The 17,319-nt window shown below is 45.3% G+C and overlaps 1 protein-coding gene and 1 long non-coding RNA gene across 3 annotated transcripts in view; both read left to right on the top strand.

Annotated features, from left to right (window-relative positions):
• Window positions 1-3,512, top strand: part of DHX35 (DEAH-box helicase 35) — a 28,298-nt gene extending 24,786 nt beyond the window's left edge. For both annotated transcript variants that reach the window (XM_023939918.2, XM_023939917.2), the window contains exon 22: window positions 1,768-3,512. In XM_023939918.2, coding sequence (XP_023795686.1) covers window positions 1,768-1,812 — 45 coding nt within the window. In that variant the 3' untranslated portion in view covers window positions 1,813-3,512. The remainder of the gene's footprint in view (window positions 1-1,767) is intronic.
• A 10,396-nt stretch (window positions 3,513-13,908) lies between these two features.
• Window positions 13,909-17,057, top strand: LOC147650186 (uncharacterized). Its single transcript, XR_015277106.1, has 3 exons — window positions 13,909-14,234; window positions 14,415-14,533; window positions 15,943-17,057. It is a non-coding gene; the product is annotated as an uncharacterized LOC147650186 (long non-coding RNA).
• Window positions 17,058-17,319: the final 262 nt, after the last annotated feature.

Here is a 17,319-nt window from a genome sequence, read left to right as displayed (position 1 = left end):
CTGTACAGATTACCAAATTGATCTTGTATTTGAATTTCTCATGGGACAATAACATCTACTGAGCTTTATATTTTAGATTAATGAAGTATTTCCAAAATCTGAGTGAAAGAATGCATTTGCATGTCATACCTATGAAAAAGGTGGCCTGTTTCTAATTTATACATCTAATTTATACATCTGCTTCACTGTTTGACTTCTTGGAGAATCTCATGTTTATTTTCTTTCACTTCCTTGGGGTTTTGTCTAAAGGGAGAATCCTGTGGTGCATGGAGCACCTTAGGACACCTGTGGTTATGGTTCCCAACAGTTTGGCATCTGTTCATGTGATTGACTTGAGAGAAGGGTTTTTTTATGCTCATCTTAGATAATTCATCTCAATTATCCAGACAGCTCCCATCTATAAATGGATTTACTAAGTAGCTGAATATTTTCTGCCTTTTTCCTATAAAACATTTGACAAAGGCAGTGATGCCCTGTGGGGCAGAGCCTTGAGCCTTCGGCTGCTGGGAGATGATCTGGAGACTTGGTGTAAAAAGGAGCTGAGCCAGTGTTGTATCAAATCTGTTCCTGCAATAATTAGTCCTTTGACTCACATATTTACAGTTGTCACTTAATGTGCATTTAGCAGCCCACACCCACACAAAATGCTGTTGTGACCTCTCCATGGGCTGAAGTTTGGGAGGTTTTCCTTTAGGTGGGGGTGGTAGCAAAGAGGACTTGTCTTGAATTATGCAGCCTCCCTGACTGAGAGAACGTGTTTTTCAGGGTAGTGCTACTACTGCTGTGGATATTCTATGAAATGACATCAAAACCTAATTTTTACCATTGCTATCCTTTTGATTTGATCAAGTGAAGTCTGTTTGCAGTGTGACCTAATCATTGCTTTCATCCTAAAATAAATGGTATTTTATTAAACATTCAACCTCTCAAGGATGGTGCTGGTTTTGAGAAAAATTCTCTCTTCCAGTCTGGTTGGTTATCCATATCAGCCAAAAGCCTTGGGTGTCCTTATAAAATGTTTGGAAATTAGAAATATTTCTCTTGTGTAAAACTTTGAGTCATGCATGTAAAATTTGAATAAGAACTGTTGCAGATCACACAGGTTTATGTTAATTTATTGATATCCTTTTCTACTGAAGGATATGTCTTTGTGGTAGGAAGGAAAGGTTTTATTCCTTTGTGAAGTTAAAAACAAATACTGAATTTACTGAGTTAAAAACAAATACCACTGAATAGGACTCTGTGTTTAAAAATGTTCTTCTACAGCTTGATCTTGGTTAGTTATTTCTCATTCCAAGTTGCAGAGCTCTTTTCATATTTCATTCCACATTTATAGGTCTTTAAGGGCACAGAAGTTCCAAAGATACAGTGCAACTTCAGGATTAATGCAGTTGTTAAAATCTCATCCTTTGCATACATTCTCCTGGTGTTTTTTGCAGATGTATTATTGACAGCACATCTTTCTGTGCATTTTTACACCTGGAAAATGGCTTCTAGTGGGAAATTGTTCCTATCCTTGCAGTTAGTACAGAAGAACTAGAAGATATTTTATTACAAAGCAGAATATCACTTTGGGGTGCATGTGGGTTTATTTAATGGGTTTATTTCAGTTGTGTCAGTAACAAGCAGAGCTTGGATGGATGTGGATATTTGTGTTAGAATTTATTTAAATTGTGATTAAGGATAGAAAACATTGTGTAGTTGATTTTTTTTCCTAATTTTGGTGTATCTGCTAAGCAGTTTTTTTGTTCTTTCCTTTTCTTGCAGCATCTTTCCTTGAAAGCAAAAAGGGCTAAAGTAGATGACCACTGACATGACTTCAGTTGTTGTGACATCAGAAGCAGAACCTACCAGTGGTTTCTGGCTACAGTCCATTCAGCAGTCAGCTCATTAGCAATTTGATCTTCCATCAACCTAGATGTTTAAATGCCTGCCAGGATCTGTAGGGGTTTATGCATGACCAGTACACTGTAAACCTAGAGCTTGCATTGTGGACATTTTAATCTTTGCCTACTTGACCTCTGTTGTTAATCTGGGCATGTTGCTCCTTTTAAATAGGTAGAAAAACAACTTAAAAACTAAGAGGACATACAGGACCACAAAAAAAACCTGAAACCTTCAAGAAAGAAACCGATTTCCTGGAATGGTACTGCCTTATGAGCGTGGGGAGTAGGGTACCCTGCCTCCTGTCACCCAGAGCACTGTGACTTACACCGGCCAAACTGAGCCTGGCTCCTGCCAGCAGGAGCTCAGGGCAATCAACTACCCCTTGAAATGCAAGGTGCTGCCATGGAAACATTGAGTTCGTGTTGGACCATCCCAAACTGGTGCAGCTTGTGCTCCCAAGCAGTAAAAGTGTCCTGCCTGAGGCTGAGCTGGTCTGGCTCACTGTGCTGAGCAGTCCCTGGGTACTGAAATGTCTGGGTGCTGCACGTGGGAGTTGCTGTTTGGGGAGGGGGAGAAAGAGCAGCTCAGTATTTTTAAGATGGATTAATTTTCTGCTCAATCAGGGGACTAAAGATGAATGTTCACAATCAATCATGTTCACAGACGGGGCTTTACTTTTCTTTTTATCCTATGAGAGAAAAAATGTTACCCTTCCACTGGCTGGAAATACCAGTAAATGTTGTCTGGAGAATATTATGGAACTCTGTTTTTTAGCCTTTGTTGATCAGCAAAGAAGGAGATGTTCTATACTTTCCTATTAGGAATACAGTCCTTTATATTTCTTTTATTACAAATCTGTTCTTTACTGCTTGGGACTCGTTTTCCTCTGTTATTGAGAAGGATGCCCCTGAATTAAAGTTGCTGCTTTAATTGGGATTCCATGGCTACTTTTCAGTAAGGAATTATGCTTGTTTGTGTTTTAACAAGATAGGTTGGATGTATTATTTATTTCCATTTTCCATTTTTACCTATTGATATTTATTTTAGAAAGACATCGCTTGAAAATTTTATTTTTGTAATTCAACTGATTTGATGAATGTGGTTTTTTTTGCATATTAACTGTTTTATTTTCCTCTTAAAAAAAGGGATGTAAATAGGCAAAAATTTCTACATAGAACAAATGCCTTCCTCATCACAGGACTGCCTTGAAAACTTTCTTGAGAGCTTCTTTACCGTGTCCCTTCCAAATACCTGCAGAGAGAACACGATGTGCCACGTGCACTGTGTGGTCTCCTCAGTGTGTCCGTCCTGACTGCCAGCACAAACACATGTACCAGTCTCCAGGAATGGCACCAGCAGCATGAAAACTGTGTCACCTTCCTGTTGTCCCTGTGACCCTCACCTTTGTATTACTCTCTTAGACTGGAAGCTCCTCGGGGCAGGGACTGTCTCCTAGCCAGAGCTGAGAGCAGTGTTGGAACTCACTAAAAAGATTCAATTTGCAGGGTTTTTTTTTTCTCTTAAAGGATGGGAGAAAGAATTGATTATGAAAACTTGTCAATTGTCTGTGTTTCTCTGTCCTCTGGAAGTATTCTTAAGAAAAATAAAACTGTTGAATTGAGGCAGCTTGGGAACGCATCACTTTGGGAACGCATCACTTTGGGAACGCATCACTTTGGGAATGCATCACTCTGGGAACGCATCACTCTGGGAATGCATCACTTTGGGAACGCATCACTTTGGGAACGCATCACTTTGGGAACGCATCACTCTGGGAATGCATCACTCTGGGAATGCATCACTCTGGGAATGCATCACTCTGGGAATGCATCACTCTGGGAATGCATCACTTTGGCCTGAGCAGGGGTGACTTCCCAGGGTGCTGGGTGGGTGTGTTGGGCTGGGCTGGCAGTGGGTGGCCACTGCATTTGCCAGCTCTGTGAATTTTGGGGGGCTCTGGAGACCTGTCTTGTCCAGATGTTCTTTCACCTGGCTGCACAGCTGGAAAATTTCCTCTAGGAATGGTTGTGATTCCTGCTGAGGTCAGGACCCAGGGATCTGCAAGCTTTGTCACACACTGCAAGGTGGTTGTGTAGGAATAAGTACAGTAGATCTTTAAAAACAAAAAAAAAGAAATTGAGACTTGTCTTTTTAGCAGTTTTACAAACTATTGAGTTATCACCACACCCAGAACAGGCAGACCTTACACTAGAGATGCAGACTAAGTGTTATTAGGATCCAGACTAAGGTCACTTTTAGAGAGAGAACACTGCTCACATCAGAGTTGTGGACCCTTGGAAGGTGTTGGAAGACAGAAAACTTAAAAAAACCCTGAAAATCTCTATTTTATAAAGCTTTGGCCTCCAGCTCCCTGCTGGATTAGTACAGAGCATTCTGCTTGAAATAGCTTTGTGTAAGGAGGTGGCTCACAGCCTTGGTGGTGGCTCTTTGCTGCATTAACAGGCTCTGGGGGAGGTTGGAGTCATTTGAAGATGGTTGTCAGGAGTCTAGGAAATATTTAAGGACTTGAACCCTGCCTTTTAGAGACTGAGGTTAAAATATCAGCCTCAATCAAAGCCTTTAATCAAAATACTGCTTGGAATAGAAGTCATTCCACTGCTGGCAAGGAGACAGGTTTTTTTAAAAAGTAAATTTACTAGCCACTGACATCAAATGTGAGGTAAAAAAAAAGGTGTAATCTTCAAGCCCCTCAGAGAGTGCTGTCAGTGGTTCTACCCAGGACTTCAGAATTGTCAGCTCTAGAAGAAAATGGAGTTAAACTGGAATAAAGATTGAGCCAAGAAAATATTAATTGAAATATATTTCCCATCTTGTGGACTAAAAGTAGTTCTGATAAACACAACCCTTTCTGGTTAATCTGAAGAAGGAGACAAATAATTGAAAGCTGGGAGCCTTAGTTGTAGGGGAGGATGGAGAGAAGTGAGCAGGGGAGCAGAGAGCCTTTCAGAATCCCTTCTTTTGGGAGCATCAGTGTCGTGGATAACTCTGCTCATCCCGGGATTCTGGTAATTGTCACTGGCCTCAGGCAGTTTTACTGAAACCAGCTTGGAAACAGGCTTATTACTCCAATTTCATAATGTTAATCTCTATCAAGTGATCATACAATCAGCAATTGGCCAAGAAAGTCCACACCACAACTCAGCATTTAGAGTGAGTGACTCTGCTGGGGCTTGGAATAAACGAGTTTCAAGATAAACATAAGTAACTTGTAGAAAAACTGTTTTTATATCCAGTTTTTGACTTAAAATTGGCTGCATTTTGAGGAAAGTGCCAGTAGATGGCAGGCACCGGTTTCGAGAAATATCTTGGGGAGAAACGAATTGGCCAATTCTTCAAAAGTTTCCCTTACTCTCCAGTTTTAACATTTAATTAGTTTAATGGTAAGTGGGATGAGAAAGGGTAAAGGAAAAAGCTGTCGGTGGCTGTGGGATAAAGGCAGTATTTGGGCTGCAGAGATTAGTGAAAAGCCCAGAGGGCTGAATGTACTACTGGTTTAAAAGCAAACAAACAAAATGCTCTAAAAAACCCCCAAAATTCCCAGCCAGGACATTCTGTAGTGGCTCTTTCATTTACACCCTGAGTCATAAAAAATGGCAATTTGTCCACACTTCATATTCACTACAAAGGAATCTTTGAGGAGCTGTCTTGGATTCTAGCCACAATTGTAATAAACAAAATTAACAGTTTAGTGCAAAAAAACCCTCAAACTAAACAAAAAATTCTCCCTGTTCTGTTTGTGGCAGCATGGCAGATGTGATTTGTCTCAGAGGACGCAGGAATATCTTCCTGCTCCTTTCCAAAATTGGCTTTTGCAGGGCTGTGGATGTGCAAGGCTGTGAGATGCAGGGGTTGTATTTGGCTGTGTTGCCAATTATGAACAATCAAAAATTTCCTGGAAAAAAACCCCAAAACCCTCTTTTCTCCTTTCTAGAATAATAGAATTTGAAATAACTAAATGCATTTAACTTGTCTTTCAGATTTATTTGAATTCTCCCTTACATTTCCTGGAGTGCACAGGGCAGCAGGAGCAGCACTCGAGGCAGCCCCAGGTGATGAGTTCACAGTGGGGTCAGGAGCCAGCTGCACATCCCACCCCTGCTCTCTCCGTGCTTCCCAGGCCCAAGGTTGCTCCCTGAGATCTCCTCCCAGGCTGGTGCTGCAGGCAGAGGCAGAAGGAGAGAAAAGTCAGAGGAGAATATTTCCTGTCCTTGGGGTGTTTCTGGAGTCCTCCCACAGATGCCTGGAAGTGGGTGTGTGTCCCTGCAGTGATTCCCCTGCTTTGCTTGTGCAGCCTCTGCCTGCAAGGCTCCCTTCAAGGTGTCCCACCTGGCCAGGGATCACCCACCAGATCCTGGCAGACTTTCCATCCTCTACTGCTTTGCTTGGAAAAGTCAAAACTTAGAGGAGAAAGAGCAGGACAGAGAGCAACAAGTCACAGCAGCTTCTTGGCTCCCTTCAGCCAAGAAATAGATTGTTTATTGCAGATGGCAGAGAGAGGATCCCATCAGACAGGGAATGTTTTGATGTCAGGAAACATCTTCCATGGGCCAGGTTTTATGGAACTGCAGCTGCTTCTCCCTTTGGTGTCTGGGGAGATAGCAGGGTTTCACAAGCTGTGCAAAGATCCTGCTGCAGCCAGGGCAGGGAAGGAACTCTTTGGGATGTTCTGGGACCTGGAGGAGCCAGGATCAAGTTGAGTTCTGCCACAGGGAGCAGGATCTGCCTGGCCCTGCTGCTGTGCTGGCACAGGCTGGGGCTGCTGGGAGAAATCCATCACACAGGCAGCTCTGGATGTAAGCACAGGCTGGGACAGTGTGAAATAGTGATGGCCATTAGGAGCTGTCACAGCAGCCAGGACACCAGGAAGGCTCTTGGCAGCTCCCAGGAGATGCTGGGCAGCCTGGCACATGGAGGGGGGCTGTGTCACAACTGCAGCGGCGTTGAACAAGTCTCGACTTACAAATTTCTTTTTGGAAATTACAGCTGCTGCTGATTTAACCCTTTGCAGGGTGGGAAAGCAGTGTTACAGTGGTGAGGGATCGACCAGAGAGGCCTCTAAGGCTCTTGGTTTAGATAGAGATGCAGACAGTGATTCCTCCTGCAGCTGTGTACAGGGGACCTGCTGCACTGGGGCATTTCCAGAGGTCATTCCTGGCTCTGTTACAACCCTGCCCTCAGAGCTTGCCTGTCTGAGCACCATTGTGGCAGGGTTTGGACACCTGAAATGCCTTGCAGGGCTCACCATGGAGAGAAGGAGACAGTTCTGGTGTGTGTGTGCCTCTTGCTGGCAGCAGGGCACATCTCTCTTGCTGGGCTGAGAGGAACCATGTGGGGACAGACAATGTTCAATAAGAGATTTTTAGGCTTCAGGCACTGGCTTGAGCCTGTGAGAAAGTCAAATACACAGATTTCTCACTCTGGCCTGGGAAATCATAAGGATTTGGATTTGGGAAATGCAAACAGTCCTTGGAGAAGGAAAACAACCTTTGCAGGTGTTGTTTGTTCCTTGTTCCTTGTTTATGAGCAAGAAATGGTCGAGGGGTGTTGTTCCTGATTGTCCAGACATGGTGATGTGTTGGTTTGATGGCCAATCAAAGTTCTGCCTTTTCAGACCTTCTCAGAACTGTCTATAAAAGAAGATCTGCAAGAATAAAAAGTGCTCTCTCTTTGCAGCTAAAGCTTGAGAGTCTGTGTGGTCACTTTGCCATTCCTGATAGAGTGTGACAGAACCAGGCTGTCACTGCCCTTTTGTCTGGCCGAGGGTCCCCACATGGTGATGCTTGTAAGGTGCCCACATCCCCTAGCACTGATTTTCCAAGCAGCTGTCGAGACTCATGTTATGTTCTGTTTCTCATCCTGTCCCCAAAATATACAAGGAAAAGGCTAATTTTAAGTGAATTCTCTAAATGGCAAATGTCCCCATTCCCACCTCATGGAGCCCTGCTCAGAATGTCCCCTCTGGTGCCATTTTGTGGGCAGGATTTGCAGCAGGTGAGCAGTGTGTAACCAGGGCAGGTAACCCTGCAGGTGTCTGTGCCCTTGGTGGGGTTCATTGTTGCACCTTCCAATCTCAGCACCATCTGGGGGCCTCCTGAGGATGTGCTGTACCACAAGGAAGGCTTGTGAAGATGAGTGAGCAGATCCAAGTGGGAAGCACTTGTCATTAAAGGGAATGAAGGCAGCAGGGGTTGGTACATGCTGGTGAGAGCATGGTGAGAGCAGCTGCTGCTCTGGACCTGCTCAATGTCCTCCTGCTGCTCTCCACCCAAAAGCTCTCCACAGACACCTCCTAACTCTGGTTCCTTTGTCACAAAGTCCTCTCGAGTCTATTTAAGGGTTGTGCTGTGGGTGTGAGGGGTGGGACAGGGGGAAGATGTATTGCAGAAGGAAATCTCAGGGACTGGGGAGGCTGAACTCTGTGGGAACCTGCTACTCTGTCATTTGAGTGAAGTTCCCATTAGGGTTTGGAACCTTTCCAGGAGCCCTTGTACCTGAGCAAGCAATAAATTCTGGCAAGACAGCAGTTTTAGGCTTTGCCAGAATTCCTGTATCAGGTGCAGTGAGAGGAGAGTGGAGCTGAGCCTGACAGAGGCAGGCACAGTGCCTGCCACCATCACACCCTTCCCAAGGTGGATTCTCCAGGGAAAAACCCCCTCAAGAACTCCAGAGGCATTATTGACCACCTTGGAGCAGCCTGCTTTGTGTATTTTCACCAGCCTTAGTAGATAAACATTGAACATTCACCTCCTCCCTCCAGAATTTTATTCTGGGATGACTTTTTGGTTGGAAAAAAGGAACTGGAACATGTGAATTTTGCTGTTGACTTTGTCTTTCTCTGGATAAATCCACTTGTAGTTCATTTTACTGAAGTGTAAATATGGGTGAAATTTTATCTCCTACAGCAGTAGGAGACTGCAGTGTCTGTCAGATTTATTGACACCCACAAACACTGGGTTTTTTTTTTCTGGAAGGCAAAAATGGTTTTGGCAAGTGGGTTTGAGTGTTTGGAATTTTGTTGCCAAAACTGACTGAGACCATTTGAAAGAAAACTCTTCTTTCTAAAACTGGAAGGAGCAGATTGCTGACATCTGATATTTCTCAGTGCTGCCTGATCTTTAAATGCTGTGCTTGATTTCAGTTGCACTTTTTTCCCCACTTCACTCTCTCTGGCTGAGTGGCAGAAAGTATATTGCCACATCCTTCTCCTCGCTGTGCTTTTCCAGAGAAAAAAGCAAAGAAAGCTTGTTTCCCCTCCCTTTCTGTTCAAAAAACTGAGAAAGAAGCAGGGTGAAACTTCAAAACACGGATAAAGGGTTGGAATCTTCCTTGGGAAAAAACATAAAGAATGTTTTTAATGAAAGTTTGCAGTGAAAAAAGCACCAATTAGGATTATGGCACTGCCCAGCTGTTGAGGTGTCTCTCCAAGCTGTGCTTTGCACACACACACACACCCACAACAGTCCAACTCACTGGGCTGTTGCAGTGAAATGAAAGTGTCCTTCTAGAGACTTCCAGCACCTCTCATTTCCTTCTGCAGGCTGGTGTTTTGGCTGAAGGGCTGGTGTGGCACAGCCAAGGTGGGAGGCAGTGAGAAAGCTGCAGTCAGCAGGATGATATTAAAATCTCACTGCTCGATGTGATGCTGAACTGATGATACAGAGCTCCTCATGGAGCAAACACCTCATGAAAAATGGCAAGTGGATCAAAATTACTGATTATGAGGAGCAGCTTTTCCAGGCAGTGTCTTGTCTGTGCAGCCAGGATGGTTCAGTGGTTTGGAAGCTCTTTTAACATCTTTAAAGATTAAATCCCTCATCGCTGTAGTATAAACTTGCATTAGTTATTTACAGCTACATGCATGAAAGGACTTTGGGTGTGAGTCAGGGAGCTGTGAGGGCTGACTTTTGGGTGTCTGGCTCCTGCAGTGGACACCACAGCCTTGTGTGGGTGTCTGATCTTCCAAGCAGTGCAGAGGGACTGCTGATGCCAAGGGATAAGGTGCACGGCACCCAGTTTCCAACTGAGATACCTGAGGTAGCCAGGAAAAGGTAATTTGAGGTGGCAGTGCCAGTGTGAGCTCAGCCCCTTGAGGTACTGTGAAACCTCTTGTGGAACTGAGTCTCTAAAAGCCTCCCATAAAGTGATGTAGAGAGAGAGGGAAAGCAGTTCTAAAGCTGGAAGTTACCAGTCAGACAGCAGACACCAGTGAGATGCTGATGGCCAGCAGTGACTTGGCTGTGCATGAGTTAAATCCCCTTCTGAGGAAGAGGGACACAGTCCATTTCATTGGCCTTTGCTGCTCAGTGTGCAAAGAAGTGTAAGGGTGGTGAGTTCCTGCACCACACTGCTGCAAAACAGGCAAAATTCCAGCTATAGGAGGAGATAAGTGATAAATTCCTGCCCTGCATGTTGGCTCAGATGCATTCACTCAAGCTGTGGTGGGACTTCCAAGCCCTGTTCAGTGCAGGTGGCAGCACTCAGCAGCTCCAGGAGAGGGTCAGGGCACAAAGAGGGGACCTGGGCACCCCTGAGCTCAGACCAGCTCCCCCTCCTGAAAGGGAACCAGCCTGGGGAAAGGCTGTGGCTGTGCAAAAGCAGCTCCAGAGAGCCCCAAATCCTTCTGCAAGTGCTGTGGTGTGTTTGGTGAGAGGGGGATGCTAGGGAGAGCATCTGGAGGGGTTTGGGACACTGCAGGGACACTGGGGTTAGTGGTGAAGGCTGGGGAGCCCGGGATGCTGACGGCAGGGCCAGCCGGGCCCGGAGGCACTCAAGTAACAAATTGAACGGTGAATATCTTAAGATGACTTTGGTTTATTGTCCAGATCAGGTCAGCGGAAAAAATATTGGGAGACTGAACAAAGAGACAGGCTGCTTTAGCAGATAAATGGACTGATCATTTCGTATTGAGGAACAATCTCTAAAACATAGTTTACTGCGCAGCTGAGGGCTGAAGCATTTGCTGATGCCAAGAGCTCCTTCTTTGACCCTCGGCACGCGTGGAATTAAACGGCGCGGTGTTTTTTGATGGTTAAACTCCCCGAAGAAGACACTCCATTTGTTACCAGGGCTCTGATGAAGTAAAGTGTGGTTTATATGTACAAGGCCGGCCTTCAACTCATCTCAGAATGAATGGAGAGGTAAAATTGAATTTTACACTGCTGCTGCTATGATTAATGTGCGGGCTCGGGGAGCCGGGTGCCGGCCGCAGGAGGGCAATGCAGGCTCGCTCTGTGCAGGAGCTCCTCAGGAAGGCACAGGGAGCCAGAGAGATGGGAATCTGCAGAAATGAATAGCTGCTGTAGGAATAAACCTGTTACTGCAATAAATCCCGCTGGGCCCGTCCCGGCGCAGCGCTCCCACACGAGGCTGCACCTGACAAAGGAATAAACTTGTTAGGTGAATAAAACAGCAGGTGGATGCTAAATTGGGGTCAGTGGCAGGGGGTGAGAGGGCTGGGCAGGGGTAAAGGCGCTGAGGGAAGGGCTCAGTGTTGGGCAGGGACCTGCAGGGCTCCTCAGGCACGCAGCTCCATCCTCTGGGATGGCTCGGAGGAAGGCACAGGAGGACCCCAGGGCTCTGAAAGCCTCTCATGGGCAGGACAGGGACAAAGGGACAGCCCAGAGTGAGTGTGCTGTTCTCACCCACCACAGGAGAAAAGGAGAGGGTGAGACCTGTCCATAACTTCCTTTGGGACAGAATGGATTGGTAGCAGGGAGTTGGGCAGGTCTGTGGAGCATCCTTGCTCTGGTGGGAGGTGATGGCAGCAGCACTCACCATTGCACTCTTGTTCCACCCCCTGGGACTCTGCTTGTCCTGCTGGCCAGAGTCTGCTGCTTGCCTGTGATTCCTTTCCCTCAGTCCCAGCTTCTGTGAAACCCTTCACTGGTAAGAATTGTTCCCTGGTTCTGCTGCATGCTCTGGACAGCTCTGCTGCTTCACCTGCATCGTGGTGAGCACCTCCTCATCTGCCTTAGTGATGGTTCACCTGCCTGGGCTCCAAATCAGTTCTCCCTCCTGGTTAATTCCTGGGTGTGGGAATGATCCAGCCCCACTCTCTGCTCAGTGCCCCAGATTTCCTTGGCAGCATTTGAACCCGTGGAAGGATACTCAGCTGTTCAAGGGTGGTGTGTTCATTGAAAATATACATTTCAAAAGGTATAAATCAGGAAAATGTTGGGGTGAGTACTGCAGAGGACAGCTCCTATGTTAATTCAGGTAGTGGAAGAGTTTTCCTGAGATTTACTGTGCTATTTGCCTACAAATGGAGCAATGACATACTTTAAAAGTAGAACAAGATAAGCAATTGTCTTTCACCATCTCTCCAGCCCTGAGCTCAGGACTTTGAAGGGCTGAAGATCAGAGCTGGTAACAGGGAAAAAACATGGAAACCTGTTAGATCTGCTCTGCTGAAACCAATGGACTCCCACCCAAATGACTGAAAATAGAATTATGTAAATTATTCCTTCTCTTTTTCCTTCATAAATGGAGCTTTTACATGTCAGGTATCAGGTGAAACTTATTTTACTTTATATTTTTCTGTTAGAATGCAAAAGCAGGAGTATTGGTTTAGATCTCCTGATTTATTTTTTAATTCTAGGTGGTTTGCTTTGGTTTGCTTTTAGATATTTCTAAACTGAGGTATGTTTGTAAGGTTCTCTCACTGGAAATGATTCTCAGTCTCATCTTGAGTGTGAAGAGTACTCTGCCCTCACCAAAGTGAGTGCACAGGGCAGGAATCCCAGAGCTCTGGAAACGAGCCTGTTTGCAGGAGTGGTTCTTCATGGCCAAATTTCTCAGATGCTGAGAATGGAATGAGTTAATTCCTTTCAGACAGCACCTTGCTAGTTTTGAAAACAGTTCCCTGCTCCCAGAGGTGGCTGGAGAGGCTTCTCCATCCTGTGGCCAGGTACAGGGGAATTGAACACACCCTGCCCTAAGGAAGGCTCTGCTTTCCGGTGCTCCCCAAAAGCAGCTTTGATCTTTAAACTGCTATCATTTAGAAGGTATTAAACAGCTCTGTTTGTTCTACCTCGCTGTGCAAAAATGGTTTTGTTTTCCTTTCTGAGCTATGGGGCTGAGAGGAAAAGTTTTATTGGTGAGGGAGACAAACTTTCTGTGGTTAATGTGAGCCCTCCATCCCAGGCTGGGTGGTGTGGCTGGGGGTTCAAACATCTGCTTCAAGGCAGCCCCTCTCTGTGAGCCCGGCCACGGGCTGACAAACAATGAACGGCTGAAGGATAACAATGAGTCAGGTGAAAAAAGGAAATTGTTTTTTTGACAATCTGCTGTTGGGCAAGAGGGGGGAGGCGAAAGACCCCGTAAGAATGAAAAGCCTAGGAGAAAGGGGATAAGTTAACATTAAATGGGCATGTGGTGACAGGGAGGGAAATGGTGGGACAGCTGGAAATGCAGCAGGAGCCTGGAGAAAATCGATACGAGATAAGCGTTCCAGGGGTAGTGCTGTTCATCAGGTGACAAAGTTAAAGGCAGCGAGACACTAAAAGTGAGAAAATATCACTGACCCCCTGCAGTATTGATCAAACAGCTGAGACACTCAAGGCCAAAGTCACTAATAAAGTGAGACATATCAGCAAGAAGCCCATGAGAGCAGATGAGTTGGCTTCCGAAGGTCTTAAAAATAAAAATAAAACATATCTGCAAAAGTTCTTGTTAACCATCTTCTTTGTCTTGTTAAGTGCAAAGGAGACAAAGCAGCTTTGTTGGGAGGCACAGAGGAGAGGCATGAGCTTTGTTGTGCTATTTGAAAATGGAGAGGATCCTGTACAGAGAGAAAAAGGAGCTTGTGGTGCTGGGGAGGGACAGCAGCTCTGCCAGGACTCCTGCAGAAGCCACCTGAGCTTTGGGTCATGGCCCAAGCCTTAAATGGATCATTCTGCTCACCTGAGCAGCCCTGGTGACACCTGTGCACATCTGCCTCGACACCCAGTGCTCACAGGGAAGAGCAGGTGATTTGTGCTCCTTGTTTACCTGCCCGTGGCTGGGGGAGGCAGGTGAGGACAGGCATTTCAAATAGGAACAATAATTTAATTTACAGAAGTTTATTCCCTGCTTCCTCCCCCTTGAAATTATGCCTGGAGGATTTGATGCTGTCATTTCCTGTTTGGGATAGGCTCAGGTCAGCTTGCTGTGTGGGTGTAGGCACAACCTGCAGCTCTCCTTGACCATCTCATGAAATAAAACCTGCCCCAGAACTGGATAAGAGGGTGTTTGGGCACTGCTGTGTGCTGGGAAATGTCCAAATGTTCTGACTCCAAGATGCTTCAAAATGACTTTTTATGGTGAGAGGACAGTGTGGAAGGAGAGAGGTAAATACCTGTAAAGGGAGAAAATGTGTTTAAAAGTGTTGCCTGGATAAGGCACCAGAAGAGATAAATGAGGCTCTGTGTGGTTTGCTACAGGAAGGAATGGAATAACTTTATTTTTGGGTTTTGATGTTGCATGTTAAATAAGAAGAATCCCCCTCTCCTCTCTTCTTGGAATTAAAGGGATCAGGAGAGTTTTTTCACCTCCCCTGTTTTTAATGGGTGAAGTTCCTGAGTGGCTGTTCTCTGCTGGGAAATACCTAATTTAAAGATCTGACACAGGTCCAGCTAGTTCCTTGCAGGTATGTGGGTTTTGAGTGGATAATTCTTAGATATGTGCATCTGTGCAATGAAAAAACAGTAAATTAGAATAGCTCCTTTTGTTTATTATTTTTACCTTCTAGCAAAATCTTTGCTGTTTCAGACATTTTAGAAATAGGTGAGTTTGGAGCTGAATGTTCTGCCTGAGCTCTTCAAGGCTGAAATAACCTTTAATTCCAGTTCTTAGTGTGTCTAGGAAGGGCAGAGTCCCAGAACTTGTCAGAAACAACAGAGAGGGTCTGTTTAGGTTATTTTGTTGAGCTATTTTAGTTATCCCACAATTTGCACCATTATCTGTTCACATGAACTGTTATCTTCGTGCACTTTTACCTGCCTTCATTGTGGTTGAATACTGAGAAAACAGAGCTACTTGGGAAAGAAAAGGAAAAACTCTACCCTTTTATTAGGTTTTTTTATGAAAGATAACTTCCCCTGGCTCCTGTCTTTCCTCTGGCTTTTGCCCCTCTCCCTTGTGGAGCAAAGCAGGAAAGGAAGATGAAATAAATACTGCCTTGCTAACTGAAGGTGGATGTGAGATCCCTGTTGTGGTGGTGATGTAGAGCCCCAAAAACACGTGTGCTGTGAATAACTAGCACAGGAACCCGCAGGTCCCCCAGAGGAGGACTTTTCTGGGAAGAGAGGCGTCCACAAAGGAAGCTGACAGAGGAGAAGGGATTTATGTAGCTCAGCTGTAGGGAAGAGAGCTTAAAGAAATTGCTAGATTCAACAGGTTTCTGTAATAGTAGAAAAAACTGCACCTTAAATTCCAGTTTGAAGACCCTGAATGCAGGATACTGGTTTTGTTTGTTTGCAAAATTTAACTGGGACATTGACCATTTTATAGACAGCAAGGTCAGATCAGCCATCAAAGAGAGATTAATTTAATTGCATCAACATGTGATTGCTAAGCCTCACAATAAAACCTTAAATAAGAACTCTGGAGAGAAAAAATTATTACATTTGCAGGGTATAAAATGGAACAACTGTTTGTTCATGAAATACTTTTGCAAAGCTTTAAAAAATGATTGACTTCTTCATTTCCCCATTTCCCCATCCCTTCATGTGATAGAAAAACTGGTAACCTGTTTTGGGATTTTTCTTTTGCTGTTGGGTCTTCCAGCCTTACAAGCTGGGACATGCAGTGGGGAAAAGAGGAAAACCCCACTGCAACCCTTTGCACCTCTGTCCCTTCAGAAAGGCACAGTTGTGCTGCTTTTGGTGTTTTCAGATGTTTTCCTTCAACCAGATTTCGTTACCTAAGTCCAGAGGAATGATCAAGATTTTTAAAAGATTTTGGGCATGTGACTGTGGGTGCACAGGTATTTCTTGCACAGGCTGTTGAGTTTTATATTCTGCTGAGGCTGTTAAATGTCATAATTTTATTTCCTAGGAAATCAGGTGAGATGCTTGGGCAGAGAGAGAAAATGATGAAGGAGATGGCCCTGGAGCAGCCCAGCTGCAGGAAGGTGCTGCTGACCTCCCGAGAGCATCACTTCCCTGCAACAGGCTTTTTTCTCAAATTACCTGAAGCTGACTTGTTAACTTTGCTAGCAGGATCCCAAAGGGTTTTGTTACATCTACTCTTAAAACAAACAACTTTTCCTTGCCTTTCAAGCACCAACTTTTTCATGCAGCTTAGACATCCCACTTAGCTTGTCTGCAGGTGTTGAGAAGGGCAGGTGAGGGTGTGGCTGTCCCCTACCCCATCCCAGAACTGCTTTCTCTGTGCCTGTCCCCCCTCCCAAAGCTGAGCCATGTGCTGCTCACAGGAGCCTTTCCCACAGCTCCTTCCTGAGGAGCACCAGTGCCAGTGGAACAGAGGGGACACGAGGAGCTGGGCAGTGCCACCACGAGCAGAGGTGCCAGCCCTGGAGTCTCTGTGAGCACAGTCAGGCCTGTGGGTATTTAGGGGAAGGCACCATCCCTGCCATTCCTACTTGTCTAATTATTGTTGTTTTTGGCATTTCCTTCCAGTGGATGAGAAATGGAGGAGGAGGGTTGAGGGAAGGGATGGAGCAGGGGGAAGAGAGAAGATTTGTGGGATGGGGAATCCCATCCTGGAGAGGAGGACACAGACCTTGCCCAGCATCCAGGGGCAGCCCCAGCTGCTGGTGTGTGCTGTTTGCTTGTGTGGGGGCTGGGTTGTGATTTTTTAAACTTTTTTTTTGTCTTCTAGTCCCTGCGTCTTTACAGTGGAGCCAGATCACATTTTAAAGCCATTCTCACAAAACCACAATTACTTGAAATGCTTAAAACAATAGCCAAGATTTTCTTGCAGTCCCTTGCCTCCAGGAGCTGGGGTAATAAACACAAGCCCAAATTATCCCAAGACTCAGTAAAAGCACAGGAACAAGCAGCACTGTCTCCATTTCAGTGTTAAAAGGTATTAAAAGCCCTGGCCACTAGAGTGTATAAACCAAACACTACAGGATCTGTGACTGGAGAGCCTATTACTCAAATGGGTTTGTGCAGCTCTAATTTTATCAATAAAACTAGAAAAATAAATATGTCCTACAGAGTGTTACTGATAATTCACCTGGGGCCAGGGACCCTCACAGATGGGCAGAGGCAGAGATACCAGCTGGGTGTGAGCTCCAGAGGCTCAGTTGGCTTTGGGATGCAAGATCCAGGCTGCTCCTTTGCTGGATTTTATCAGCCAACTTCAAGAATTTTCTTTGGTTCCCTTTCAGCTGCTCAACTTCTCTTGGAAAAACAGGGAAAAAACTAAAGAGACAGAGAGAAAAAAAAACTGGGGGAGGATTTAGAG

This window comes from Cyanistes caeruleus, chromosome 16, assembly GCF_971803275.1.
Source record: "Cyanistes caeruleus chromosome 16, bCyaCae1.hap1.1, whole genome shotgun sequence".
Taxonomy (NCBI): domain Eukaryota; kingdom Metazoa; phylum Chordata; class Aves; order Passeriformes; family Paridae; genus Cyanistes; species Cyanistes caeruleus.
Note: the sequence above shows the minus strand (reverse complement) of the source record. Positions and strands in the feature narration are given on the sequence as shown.